The 13,691-nt window shown below is 36.0% G+C and overlaps 2 protein-coding genes across 8 annotated transcripts in view; both read left to right on the top strand.

The window, feature by feature from the left end:
• The window catches only part of LOC306877826 (phosphatase and actin regulator 4B-like), a 52,711-nt gene extending 48,962 nt beyond the window's left edge, over positions 1-3,749 (top strand). For all 5 annotated transcript variants that reach the window (XM_079429810.1, XM_079429808.1, XM_079429809.1 and 2 more), the window contains 6 exons: positions 450-630; positions 1,108-1,163; positions 1,592-1,653; positions 1,808-1,945; positions 2,141-2,217; positions 2,310-3,749. In XM_079429810.1, the coding sequence (XP_079285936.1) occupies positions 450-630; positions 1,108-1,163; positions 1,592-1,653; positions 1,808-1,945; positions 2,141-2,217; positions 2,310-2,325 (530 nt within the window). In that variant the 3' untranslated portion in view covers positions 2,326-3,749. The remainder of the gene's footprint in view (positions 1-449; positions 631-1,107; positions 1,164-1,591; positions 1,654-1,807; positions 1,946-2,140; positions 2,218-2,309) is intronic.
• A 932-nt stretch (positions 3,750-4,681) lies between these two features.
• On the top strand, positions 4,682-13,035 carry LOC306877611 (regulator of chromosome condensation-like). Of its 3 annotated transcripts, none has more exons than XM_079429470.1 (10): positions 4,682-4,830; positions 5,608-5,706; positions 6,092-6,279; positions 6,401-6,580; positions 10,221-10,317; positions 10,401-10,523; positions 10,847-10,993; positions 11,081-11,200; positions 11,316-11,468; positions 12,193-12,962. In XM_079429470.1, exons 2-10 carry the CDS (start codon positions 5,631-5,633, stop codon positions 12,366-12,368), a joined length of 1,260 nt encoding a protein of 419 aa, XP_079285596.1. In that variant the 5' UTR covers positions 4,682-4,830; positions 5,608-5,630; the 3' UTR covers positions 12,369-12,962. The 3 variants fall into 3 exon arrangements, with proteins under 3 accessions (XP_079285596.1, XP_079285595.1, XP_079285597.1); XM_079429469.1 differs by having other exon boundaries at positions 4,693-4,830; positions 5,602-5,706; positions 12,193-13,035; XM_079429471.1 differs by lacking the exon at positions 5,608-5,706 and having other exon boundaries at positions 4,701-4,830.
• Positions 13,036-13,691: the final 656 nt, after the last annotated feature.

Below are 13,691 nucleotides of genomic sequence, written 5' to 3'. Positions count from 1 at the left end.
ATTGTGAAAATCAATACAACTTTAACTAATTAACTATCTCTTTGAAGAATATATTTGAAATGTATTCTTGTGAATTTTCAGAAGCCATTTCTCCAGTCTTCAGTGTCACATGATCCTGTAGAAATTATTGCAATGTGGTGTTCTGGTGCTCAAGAAACATTTCTCAAAATTATCAATGTTGAAAACAGTTGTACTGCTTAATATTTTTGTTATTTGTATTTTTTCATTCTTTTTTTATATACGAGTATAAAGTTTGAAATAACATTAGTGCATTTTGTTTTAAATACATTTGTGTTTGTGTGTTTAGAAAGTGCCTTCTGCTGTCTGTATTAATTTCAGTGGGTTTTTTTTTTTTTTAGCAGAATCGTATACTAAGACATCTGTCCATATAAAAGAGAGCCAGAACTTCTGACTACATGCTTGTGCGCATGTGTGTTTGCTCGCTGCAGGTGCTCTGGCCAGCAGGGTGAAAAGGAAGGACACGTTGGCGCTGAAGTTGAGCAGTCGGCCCTCTGCCCCAGACAGGCAGGCTCCTGAGAGGCAAGCCAAAGTAGAGCACACAGGTCTGTCGTGGCAGAGCAAGGAGCAGTGGGAGGCCATCCGCACACAGATTGGTTCCGCACTCACACGGTAATAGCCCTCTCAGCCACACACACCCACGTAAATGCAAATTACACTGAAAAACTGTTGTACTGAATATAAAGTGTTGTACTGAATATGAATACAGCTGTGAATACAAGCTGTAGGTTGGTAGTGCAAGAAACAAGAAGGTAGTCTGGAGTAATTTTATCTATCTATCTATCTATCTATCTATCTATCTATCTATCTATCTATCTATCTATCTATCTATCTATCTATCTATCTATCTATCTATCTATCTATCTATCTATCTATCTATCTATCTATCTATCTATCTATCTATCTAATCTATCCAGGTGTATATGCACCTACTGGCGATATATAAATATTAAATTACAAATTATTTATAATTTGTATTTAAATAGATATTCATATTATTTAAATATAACTAAAATTGATATCAATTTGTACTTAAATATTGTATAATGTGCAAAGAGAATATTAATAATTTTTTTATATTTTCTGCAGGCGATTGAGCCAGAGACCTACGGCTGAGGAGTTGGAACAAAGAAACATTCTCCAGCGTAAATTGCCTCTTTATACTCAATCCAGTTATTGTATTGTGATTTATCTTCCTGCTTCTGTTCTGTTCCTTTTTCCTCGTTTCATTAGTTACTCATTTATTCCCTCTGTGTTCACTGAGGGATTGACACTGACCAACATATATTTTACATATATTTAACATATATTTATTTTATTTGTCTCTATTGGTTTCATATGCCGGCAGACATTACTGATACTTTCTGCTAAATAGAGTGAAGTCCTCAAATGAGCCTAAGTGTTTTAGTTTGGATATTTTCTCCGTAGGAAGTGAAATTAGATCCAAAATACTTTGCTTTCCACTTTTTTGTACTTTAATGCAATACTAGTTTATCATACTCATAATTTTTCTATGAAATTTGGTTTTGAATCAGCCTGATTGGTATTGATGTTATCTCTCATTTCTCTCCAGCCAAAAATGAAGCTGACAGACAAGCAGAGGTCAGGGAGATCAAGCGCAGACTCACCAGAAAGGTACGATTCGGTTTGCTCGCTCTACATTTCACCTGGAATATAATATTAAGGTTGATTTTGATCGAGAATTGAGAATGAATCTAATAATGCTCTAAGGAATATTAATCAAACTGACAGCATTTGTGACATGCCTTTTGTCTGTTTTCTTGTTTAGTTGAGTCAACGACCGACTGTGGCTGAACTACAGGCTCGAAAAATATTACGTTTCCACGAGTACGTGGAGGTCACATGTGCTCAGGACTACGACCGCCGTGCTGACAAGCCATGGACCAAACTCACTCCCGCAGACAAGGTACATCTACAAAATAAAATAAAAATTGCAACCACACACACGTGTCTATATAAAGATCTTTATATATCGTTTGACTTTGACTTAGTCTTTTAGATTATAAATAGTCTCAAAAGGCACTGATTTCTTTTAAATGTCTTGCTTATTGATCTATATCTGCTCTACACGTGATCAACCTACTCTAACCTGTTTGTTTAGGCTGCTATTCGTAAAGAGCTCAACGAGTTTAAGAGCTCCGAGATGGAAGTGCATGAGGAAAGCAGAATTTACACAAGGCAAGTGTTTTGTTACTTGCAACATATATAAATACACTAAGTTCTTGTTTAAAGCATCTAACCATGTATTTTAATTTTTATATCATTTCTAGATTCCATCGTCCTTAACAGCATCTTTTAACTGGAAAATGAAGCACTTAAAGGCCGGTGGATATTGGGAAGAAATGGCTGTTTTTTAGGTGGGGAGCCTCAGGGTGTCAGAGCTCCCATCAGACTGCTTTTACTATGAATGTACTTCTTCAGATGCACAGGAACGCCTGGAGCATTCAGAAACCAATCAAAACAAACAAAACAGACCGTTTCTCAGTTGTCCACCCACTGACGTGTGGGACGGGTGACCTCTGGGGGACAGATGCAGTATTTCTCCTGGACTTTAGGAGACCCATGTGCCAAGACAGAGAGGCGATGAAGGACTTATTAGAGGATGCTACTTGTGCCGATGGCAGATATTCCTCTCTCTACTCTCTGAATGGCCTTTTTTCTGCTTTTACTTCTTATGATAAACATTATTTCCGTTCAGGGAAGTGTAACAAAGTTAAAAATAATAGTAATAATAATGATGTGACAATAATAAATACAGTAATACTACAGTAAGTGTTAGTTACTGAGCATAGCGGGGCAGACAGAATAACTGCAAGAGTAAGGCCTGAGCCTGAATGTTAATTGTGTATTTGTGTATGTTTGTATAGGCTGCTGTAATTTTTCTCTTAGTTTGACTCTTTGGAACGTTCATAATGTTAGAAACTTTAAGGCACAAGTTTAGAATGTAAGCATTTCATATTTCAATATTGATCTACAGCAAAACTGTGATCTATTTTGATCTTTTTTTTAATCATATTGCCTTCTGTAAAAGTGAGATCCAGCTATTTCAGTTTTAAGAAGTGTCCAAGTTGTGTTTACAGAATATTTTATTTCGAAATAAAAAGGATTTCCTGATTATTTATTGCCCGTTTAAAAGGAGAATGACTTTAGTCCGGACACGCACTGATACAGCTCTAAAAATTGAGATTTTGTGAAGTATTGTTGCTAGGGAGGTTATTGCGGCAGGAACTCTTCTTAATTTTGTTCAATTATTTTGTCATTTATGTTGTTTTTTTGGCCAGTAGGATAATAAGAATTGCTCTGCTGTACAGATCCATTCTGTAGATGAACCTGACTGTTTGTGTATATCTTGTCTTCCTTTTATTTTGAAAAATATTTTAAATATATGGCAACTCATATAGGTTACTATTTTTTTAAGCACAAAATTATTAGTGTATTATTCAACACTACAATGTAATGTAGCGTTGTATATTCTTGCTTTTTAATTATATGTGAATTTTAGAAACTGACAGTAAATTTGCTGTTTATATGTAAACACCTCTAAATCTAAATTAAAATGCTTACTGATCATGTTTGTGTCACTCTCATTTTTCTTCTATATGCCTGCTTTATGACATATTGATTGTATCATTTTGTGCACACAGTAATGGTGTAAATTTCTAAAGCCAGATATTCTGGGGTCCAGAACCTCTGAAATAAAGATGTTACTCAAAGACAATTTATGGTGCTTGTAGGCCCTTCTTTTCACAGTTCTGAGATGTAATGTCCAAATAATGAGAAATTATATTGCAAATGAGACATCACAGTTGAAAAATTGCAATTAAAAATGTGCATAATGCATTGCAAAAGAGACAACAATGTGCCACAACTAGCAAACGTGTGTGTTGAGGTTTTAGAGAGAAAGGGCCAGGAACAGGTATGAGAACTAATTTATGTAATTGTCTATTCATTTTACTTCAGTAGAGGCTTCCTGGTGTTTGACCCGGTGTTATTGTTAACCAAAACTAAAACAATATAATATTTTGGGTAATTGAAATAAAGAATTATAATAATAATAAACATGAAAAATCAAAATGAGAAATGTTGCCTTGGCAACTATGCTGAAAAAAGTTTTAATTTTCACTCAGAAATTGCTAGTAAATTTCACAAAGAAATGGAAAGTAATAGTGAATTAAACACTGAATGAAACCTTGAAGTAGAAAGACTGAAATAGAATTTTCCTTTTAAAGCATACTCCAGTATTCTTTGTTTTATTTCCAGCTTCTAAAAGTATTTTTAACTGAAATAAATGTAATTTGAAGTAGTTAAATTACTAAAACTGAAATAAAAAAATAATATTTTAAAGCTAAATAACAAATTTAAAAAAATAATAATAGCCTAATAATAAAAACAATAACAAAAAATTTATTAAATTAAATTGATTGAAAATATAAACACTTTTAATTTAAAATATTAATGAATGCCTTAAAAGTATATAATTAATTCTAAAATAATTGACCATAACTAGCTGAAGCCTATTAAATAATGTAAAAAAATTAAGGCAAAAAAACATTTCATTTTAAAGTGAAATGACGATTGTTAATCAAGCACAACATTTTCCAATCCGCCTTTCCAATAGGTGGCGCGTGCGAATTTGTTTATTAGTGCGATTTCATTGAAACACATGAAGTAGTGCTGGAGTGGGACACGCGTGTTACTTATGTTCACAAACCTCCTCGAACAAGCAAAAGCGTTGAACCTGGGCAATTTTCACTCATAAGTGTAGGTTTTCATCTCAGCTGCCTTCCGACGGTAAGATAATAAGTAGAAGTCTCTCAGAAACCCAGGAAATGTAATACAAACAGAGCTTTGGACTGAGCTGTGTGCAGAACAAGCATGTTTGACCCGGTTTAATTCATTCATTGATCTTAATCTTATTTAAACTGTAGTCGATCTTATGAGACGTGATCTCTGAAATAATTAATCGGCAAACCAAAGGTTATGAGGTTGAACATGTAGCCACTGTCACTTCATAAGGCTTGATCTGTTTAAACTTTCAGCGGGTTGAACTTTAACTTGAGCTCAGATCTTATTCCGCCATGTTTAAAGCATTTCCTGCATTTGAATTATGTGTAAACCCTAAAAAGTAAGAGCCTGTTCTTTCCAATGCCATGTTTGGCCAATAAGCCGCCATCAAACATTTGCTGCTGTCAGTCATAGAGCCTGAAGTCAGCGCCAGAAAACAGAATGGCTGTCTCAAAACCTTGCCAGATGCCTAACTTGGCAACATTTTAGCAATTGATGCCCAAACAAGCTGAGACGGTATACAGTCAATATACAAGCCCTGTACAGCAGTGCAGGTCCTGGAAAGTTGTATTTGTTTCATAGGAGTTTGAGGATTTGAAGGCAAAATATAATTTTTTTTTTAGACATTTCAGCAAGCAAGGCCTGTTTTACGTGTAGGCCTCAAATGCTGTTTAGTTTGGCTTGTTGTGTGTATATGTGTATCTAATATACTAACACACACCCGTTTCTTTCTATTTATATGTATATAGGAAGTTGCTTTATTGTTAACATTTCTAGTTTTAGGTTTTGTCAAGAATTGAGTCACCATGCCTGCAAAAAAATCTGTAAAGAGACAAACAATTGCAGCAACTGAGGACTCAACGGTTGTGAAAAAACAAAAAGGCAAGCCTCTATTTTCATATAACCAGATCTTTGATTAAACTGACCCACATTGTAGCTGTTTTAGCCAATTGTTTTTTGTGCCATTTAGGGGAGAGATTCTCTTAAGCTACAGTAAAAACGATAAACCTTTCTTTGTTTTAATTGTGAGGTAGTCTTTACAAATGGTTGTAAAGAGAATTCTTACCATGGATATGCAAGAGTCCACAGCATCTGAAGTTTTTTGCCATTATAGCTATAATATTGAGCTTCATATCAGTGACTGAATGTGGTACTACAGATCACAGCCAGTCTTATTGAGTCAAATAATAACAGAAATGCACAAGTTGTTTTTCTGTAATATTTAAATCTGAAATCTCATGCATTGTTTTTGTGGTGATTTTTGTAGTTTCTCACAGTAGTCATGGGCAGGAGAAGGGCCTGGTGCTTGTTCTGGGGCAGGGTGATGTTGGGCAGCTTGGCCTGGGAGAGGATGTGCTTGAGAGGAAGAAACCAGCTCTGGTGACTCTTCCTGAGGGTATCGTGCAGGCCGTGGCTGGAGGAATGCATACAGTCTGCCTCAGCGACACAGGAAATGTAAGCGGAGTACAAAAGAAATTAATCACAAGCTTTGTGCAGAGCCCACTAACAAGACAGTTCAATGTTATTTTATCATATCTTTCTGATGTCCTTCTTGTTTCCTCTAATCCCTGTGTAGATTTATACATTTGGCTGCAATGATGAGGGCGCTCTGGGCCGTGACGCATCTGAGGAGGGCTCAGAGATGGTACCAGCCAAGGTGGACCTTGGTGAAAAAGTGGTGCAGGTTTCTGCAGGGGACAGTCACACAGCTGCCCTCACAGAGGAGGGGGCCGTCTATGTCTGGGGCTCTTTTAGGGTGAGTATAGCCTTTTTATGTCCTCCAGCGGAGTAGAAACATTGAGTGCGTTTACATGCACCCTCTTAATGCGATTATAATGAGATTTTGGCAATATTGCGATTTAAACTTTACCTCATGTAAATGCAATTTGTAAGATCCACGAATTTGGTCCAAGGACGGTATCCAATCGTGGGTGAAGGTTTCCTGCGTGTTCTGTCTCTTCAGCGCGCAAAGCTATTAAATCTAGGTTAAGTTCAAATCTCACTCCATTTTATTATGACCTCGTATTTAGGTTGAAATGCAAATTGGTTGTTTGTCTATTTCTAATTAGTATTCTTCTGATATTTGATTATTCTTGTTAATTCTTGAATTTATATTTATTCGTTCATTCGGAATCTGTCGCTCATGGTGTATCACACGCCACGATCACAAACTCTCCAGTCTGATCATTAGTCAGAGGTTATGACTAACTATTTAATAGGTCGCCCATGCTTACCATTATTTAAATAGTGGTTCTGTTTAGCCCCCTGCAGTCACCCATGTAACAACTTAAAGCTCAATCAATAATCAGAGGTTATGCTAGTATTTTATCTAGCCCCCGATAGTTAATATAACTACGTACAACTTAATTAAAACTGAGACAATAACCAGAGATTATGTCCAGTACTATGAAGTATGCCCAAACCATACTAATACTCCAATAATATTTTATCTAGCCCCCCATAGTTAATGTAACTCTATAACAACTTAACTAAAGTCAAGCAGTTAGTCAGAAATCTATAATCTCACTTGATGTGCCCCATGCTCCATCTAACCAGAGATTTAGTATGTACTAACCCTGGACACAGATTTGCGGTAACATACGCCTTCACTTAATCTACTTGAGAAAATAATTTAAGAGTAAGTCAGAATAAACTCAAATGTAACAATTTATTATCAGTCAGGTAAATATGTATTATGTCAATTACATAGCCAATTCAAAGGTATCAAATTATATCAATACAAAACATCAAATTCTCAAAAATAAATCTAAGAGTAACATGCATACCTGACTTGAGAAAAATACATAGTATGAATTGTGTGAACACACTTCATCCTATGGGCTCATTCTACAGAAGGCCCCGATCCTTTTGCAACATTTCCTTAAGTACTTCAGACCAAGACCAACATCCCCCGAGATGGAGACAGGAGCTAACAATTGGAATTTGCATTGATCAAGTAGAGTTATCACTTCTTGGGACAGAAGGTAATTTACATGAAAGACCCTGGGAACTGACCCGCCCTCTACAGTGTGCAACATATCTCTAAACTCTTAGGATCTGTATTACCTTTTAGTTTACTACTTATAAGAATGAGACATTGTACCAGTTGCCCTGAGACAATTCAAATGATACCAAACATGACTGTGAATATCACTTGCATTAATGTAGAACATTACATTCTATTGACCGTTTTGAGCTGGCTAAGTAGAAGGAAGGATGGGTGAGGGGTTTAAGAAGAAACAAATGGACCAAAGGGAAGGAAGTTTCCTGCACCTCCACTCTGTCTCAAAGATGCCCGTGCATGTTTGTATTGTCTGTTTCTCAGGAGATCAAAGTATCTGAGCTTCTTTCATCCTTACAGATACTTCGATTTAAATAATACGATGAAGCTCATAATCGCATCAAGCATAATCGTATTAATGTATGCCAATTTGAATCGAAATATAGAGGCATGTAAACGCCTTAATCGCATTATTGCCGCTCTGACCAAAGTGCACATGCGACATACATTAATGACGTGACGTGCACCTTTAATAATACGGAGATTAGAAATGATGACAGGGAAGAAAGCATTGCATTAGGAGAAAACACAACTCGCTGCCACCAGTCTCTGTTCCTTACCCTCATCCACAAACAGCGAGTAGAACGCGATGGCAGCGTAAGCAAACGAATTGCCATCACATTTCTATGGTGGTGAAAAAGCGTGGGAAACTAGGGCTGGACGATATGGCCAAAATCTATATCATTACATTTAGTCATTTAGCAGATGCTTTTATCCAAAGGGACCTACAAATGAGGACATTAGAAGCAATCAAATCCACAAAAGAGCAACAGCATGCAAGTGCTATAACAAGTCTGAGTTAGACTAACGCAGTACACATAGAAACGTTTTATTAAATTTTTTTTATATCACAATATATTTCTTAATTTCGGTCGATACGATATAATTCCGATATCGATATGAACACTATTTTAAAAAAGCCTCATAAAAACTGCCAAGAATGCCCACAAGATATGTTTGTACCTACAAAACTTATGAAAAATGAATTTGGCAAACTATATAATAGGGGGGACAGCACAAAAATTAATGTTCATCTTTTATTTGTATTTAGCCTTCATACAAACAAGAAATGTGAAATCACTGTCAAATAAACATCTCAGACTCATCTTATTAATATTAATATCTTTAACTTCAAACTATATGCTAACATACACTACCAGTCAAAAGTTTTTTTGAACGGTAAGATTTTTTTTTAAATTCTCATCTGCTCACCAAGCCTGCATTTTTGATCCTAAATACAGCAAAAACAGTAGCATTTTGACATTTTTACCATTTAAAATAACTTTTCTATTTGAAAATATTTTAAAATGCAAGTTATTCCTGTGATTTCAAAGCTGAATTTTTAGCATCGTTACTCCAGTCACACGATCCTTCAGAAGTCATTCTAATATGCTGATTTGCTGCTCAAAAAATATTTGTTGAAAACAGCGGAGTAGAATTTATTTTAGGTTTCTTTGATGAATAGAAAGTTCAGAAGAACAGCATCTATCTGAAATAGAAACCTTTTGTAACATTATAAATGTCTTTATCATCACTTTTGATCAATTTAAAGCATGCTTGCTAAATACAAGCATTAATTTCTATAACCCCCCCCAAAAAAAAAAAACACTTAAAGTGAGTTGCTACAGAAAACAAAAAATTGAGCAACAACAAAAACATGCTGGAGACAGGCTCATTATTGAAAATGTTGAGAGCAGTAGAACTAGCGGTTTCCCTGGTAATGGCTGTAATCTAAGCAGCTCCGCTCATGAACGCTACTTTATCGGATAAAATGAAAATGCCATCAAAACTATTCTGAAGACAGTCGGTTCCCTTCAGAGATGCATTCATATAAAACACCCACGCCGCGTTTTGATTTTGAAACATGCAGTGCTCATGTTTATTCAACCAAGTCAAACGCCACACAAATCAATGTATGGGAAACACTGGTAATGTATATCGGAAATGTTTAAAAATCATACCACCGTTATTGAGAGAAATTATTTTGCGATACATATTGATATTGAATTATTGTCCAGCACTAAATACAACCATACAAAAGTGTTTTGCATTAGACGTAAATAAATTAAAACAGCAACCAGTAACACACCTGCTCTTTCTGAGTCCATCATTTGTGCTGTGCAGTGGGGCAGCCTATGTGAATAATGGCAGTAAAAAAAAAAAAAAAAACACAATTCTTAGCGAATAAGAATAATGGAAATTGCATGTAAACGGGAGTAAGAGCTTTGATCTTGACATCTAAACATCATAATGCGATTAAGTCCTTACTTTGATTATTGGAAATAATCACGCAGCATTCGTGATTATTTTGATTGACCTATCTTTTCTATTGCAGGACAATAATGGTGTCATTGGACTTCTGGAGCCTATGAAAAAATGCACATTGCCTGTCAAAGTTCCTATAGACAAGCCCGTGCTTAAAATAGTCTCAGGTGGGTCATAGGAATTCAAGCTGTAGATTTTTACGCCATTGTCTATGTAAACTGCATAGTAATCTTTTGCATTCTATCTAAAGGAAATGACCACTTGGTGATGCTGACTGTGAATGGAGAGCTGTACACCTCAGGATGTGGAGAACAAGGACAGCTGGGTCGTGTGGCTGAGCACTTTGCTAACCGCGGAGGCAGGAAGGGATTGAGTATGTATCTCCATTTTGACTGAACTGTCACTACTGGAATTTGAATGACAGTTGACGGTTATAAAATATACTGTAAAAAAAACTGTACTGTAGTACAATTTTGCCAGAAGTTTTAGATTTTTTTTTATCATATGTTAATGTAGAAAATGTTTGTTTGGTTTTTATTGTATTTGTGATCATTGTGCACTTTTGATCAGTTTAGTGCATCTGCTGAATAGAAGTATTAATTTCTTTAAAAGAAAAGTCTCACTGACCCAAAACTTTGGAAGGGTAATGCTTATAAATATCTTGTGATGGTGTTTATATAACTACTACTTCCTCAGTGAGGCTGCTGGAGCCACAGATGGTTATCATTAAGCCACGGGGGAAGGTCGTTTTTACGGATGTCTTCTGTGGCGCGTACTTCACCTTTGCTGTGTCTAAAGAGGGGCACGTATATGGATTTGGCCTTTCTAATTACCACCAGCTTGGTACGACTTCTAGCTCATTCAGTCCTGAAGATTAAATGGTCTATTGCTGAATTTTTAGAGAATTTTTTTTCTTTCTCCTTTTTACAGGCACCCAAAGCACAAACACCTGCTTTGTTCCTGTTAAACTCAGTTCTTTCAAGAACTCCACCACCTCTTGGGTGGGTTTCTCTGGGGGGCAGCATCACACACTGTGCCTGAATTCAGAAGGTGATTCATTCGTGAACCTAATTTGTGTTGCTTTTACGTTAAAATTGGATTTTATTTTAAATGATGTGTTCCACCAGTGGTTCAGAATTTGTTCAACTGCTGTCTTCATCCACAGGACAAGCGTACAGTCTTGGCCGGGCGGAGTATGGCCGCCTGGGCCTGGGGAAGGATGCGGGGGAGAAGAGTGAGCCCACACCTGTTACCGGGATCAGTGATGTTCAAATGGTTGCCTGTGGTGCCTCTGTGAGCTACGCTGTCACTAAACAAGGTGAGACTGCACCCTGTCCTGGTTCTTATAAATTTCACTCTCAATGATCTCTGACCACTTTAACCCAAAACAGATCCTTTTTGGCTTTGGGTTCGTTTTGACTAATCTTAAATATTTTAGCCACTACAAGTTCTTTTGCAAAATCTGGAATGCATTGTAAACCACACACAAATTGTGTATAAATGCAACTAACCTGTATCTGAGAGGTCCTTCTACTATGAAATAAAAAAAAAAAAATCATACCCATCCCAAAACTTTTGAATGGCATTGTTATTTTAGGCACTTTTTCTAAGTAAATCTCTTGTGCACACCAAGGCTGTATTTATTTGTTGAATATTTATATTGTGAAAAATTACTATTTAAAATAACATGATCCTTCAGAAATTCTAATATACTGAGTTGGTGCTCAAATGTTTTTTATCAATGTTGAAAAGTTGTGCTGCTTAATGTTTTTGCTTTTCAGGATTCTTTGATTTAGTAGAAAGTTTTATAGAACATTTATTTGAAATAATAAATCTTTTGTAACATTTTAATACATAATGTAACATAATAATACAAATGACGCAATGTGTGTGTTCACAAATGTATCTTCAACCTTATTACATTACATTAATTGCACCAATCAGAGCAGTTTATTTTTAGGACCAAATAACAATGTACCGTTGGCTTGTTTTGATCATCAGAGCTGTGTTTTAGTTTTCTAACACTGCTGTATGTTGGCCAGGCTCTGTGTTTTCCTGGGGCATGGGCACCAATCTGCAGCTGGGTACAGGAGAAGAGGATGATGAATGGAGCCCAGTGGAGATGACTGGCAAGCAGCTGGAGAACCGTGTAATTCTATCAGTGTCCAGTGGAGGGCAGCACACAGTCCTGCTGGTCAAAGACAAGCAGGAGAGCTGATCTTTATCTCCTCGACGAAAGACAGCTGAGTCAAACTACTGTATCAGTGGTATCTGTAACCTGTAGCTTGATCATGATCGGGGCAGTCTGGGGTTGGTAATGCTTCCTGTGCTGAGCTAAGCCAGCGAATGAGGGTAAGGGTAGGATGAGTATCATCTAATTAAACCTTTTATCCCGCTTTATGGGAAGCCCAAACATTCACTGGATACGGTCCGGTAGATGATCAAAGATCTTTTTTTATGGACTTTGTTACTTTTTCTTTGCTTTATCTTAATTCTTTTTAACAAAGATCTTTAGTATGCTTCCTGGAGACCGCCTGTCGTGATTGTATGCATGTATGAGCTGAAAGGTGATTTAATAAGTCTTTTAGATAAGTCCTGGAAAACGTTTTTTTAAATTCCACATTTTGGTCTGAGCAATAAAAGGTTTACGATAGGTCTAATCTATATCACTCACAAAAAAAAAAACGATTTGGTTTTCCTGTACTCTGCAGTGTTAAACTGTTTTCCTAATTTCTTAAATGAAACAATTGTTGTATCCATTATCCATGCATTGCTGGCCCTGTGGACACTTAATAAAAATGAGGTTTTACAGAATCTGATGTATGATTAATCGTTAAAAACATGCGCACGTTTAGAGGAGATTAAAGCAAAAAACGTCTATTTTTAATGTCTAGTTTCAAACCTAGTGATTATTACTTTTACAGGGTCTTGTGTGTGGGGTCTTATGGTATGCTTATATTTGTAAGTAAATTTAGATTTTAGGCTGAAAATTTATTAATTTGTGAATTTAGATATCTTCATTGTCATCTTATTCTACAATTAATTTCAGACATAAGGATTAAATTTATTAAATGTTTCTACAATAATTTCTTGTAGCTGCACTTTAAAGTAAGGATATTTTTAAATTAACATTTCACTTTTAGAAGTGCTAAGTGTTTCTTTGTGCTGTTTATCCACTGGATGGCAGCGATGCACTCAAGATTAACATGACATTCTTCAGTTTAATTGCTTACATTTACAAAGTGTTTTGCTTTAAAAGGTTTAAAGCATGAATTTATATTTTTAATTGGCCTGACAGCCGCTGTCTCAGTCTGTGAAATGCCTACTTTTATGTTCCACAGATGAAAAACAAGATACAGATTTTGTTTGTTTACATTTACCCCATGCAGCCAAAAGAAACGTATACTCCGCTATATGAAATGTCAGAGCTGATGCTTACATAAGTATGTCCTAAATTGTTGAAAACACTTGAGGCTGGAAATGGTTTGGTAACTATTGATCAAATTTGCAGATCAAAGCACCACTTCAGCATCCATGTAGG

The sequence above is a fragment of the Barbus barbus genome, assembly GCF_936440315.1.
Source record: "Barbus barbus genome assembly, chromosome: 12".
In the NCBI taxonomy this organism is placed as follows: Eukaryota; Metazoa; Chordata; class Actinopteri; order Cypriniformes; family Cyprinidae; genus Barbus; species Barbus barbus.
This window is presented reverse-complemented; position numbering and strand designations above follow the sequence as displayed.

What these genes read in the sequence shown, in the direction of transcription:
- LOC306877611 (XM_079429469.1), top strand. Translation starts at nt 5,631, where the DNA reads ATGCCTGCAAAAAAATCTGTAAAGAGACAAACAATTGCAGCAACTGAG. An exon ending in CGGAGGCAGGAAGGGATTGA is followed by an intron (nt 10,524 to 10,846) that starts GTATGTATCTCC and finishes CTACTTCCTCAG; the next exon opens with TGAGGCTGCTGGAGCCACAG. An exon ending in ACTGTGCCTGAATTCAGAAG is followed by an intron (nt 11,201 to 11,315) that starts GTGATTCATTCG and finishes CTTCATCCACAG; the next exon opens with GACAAGCGTACAGTCTTGGC.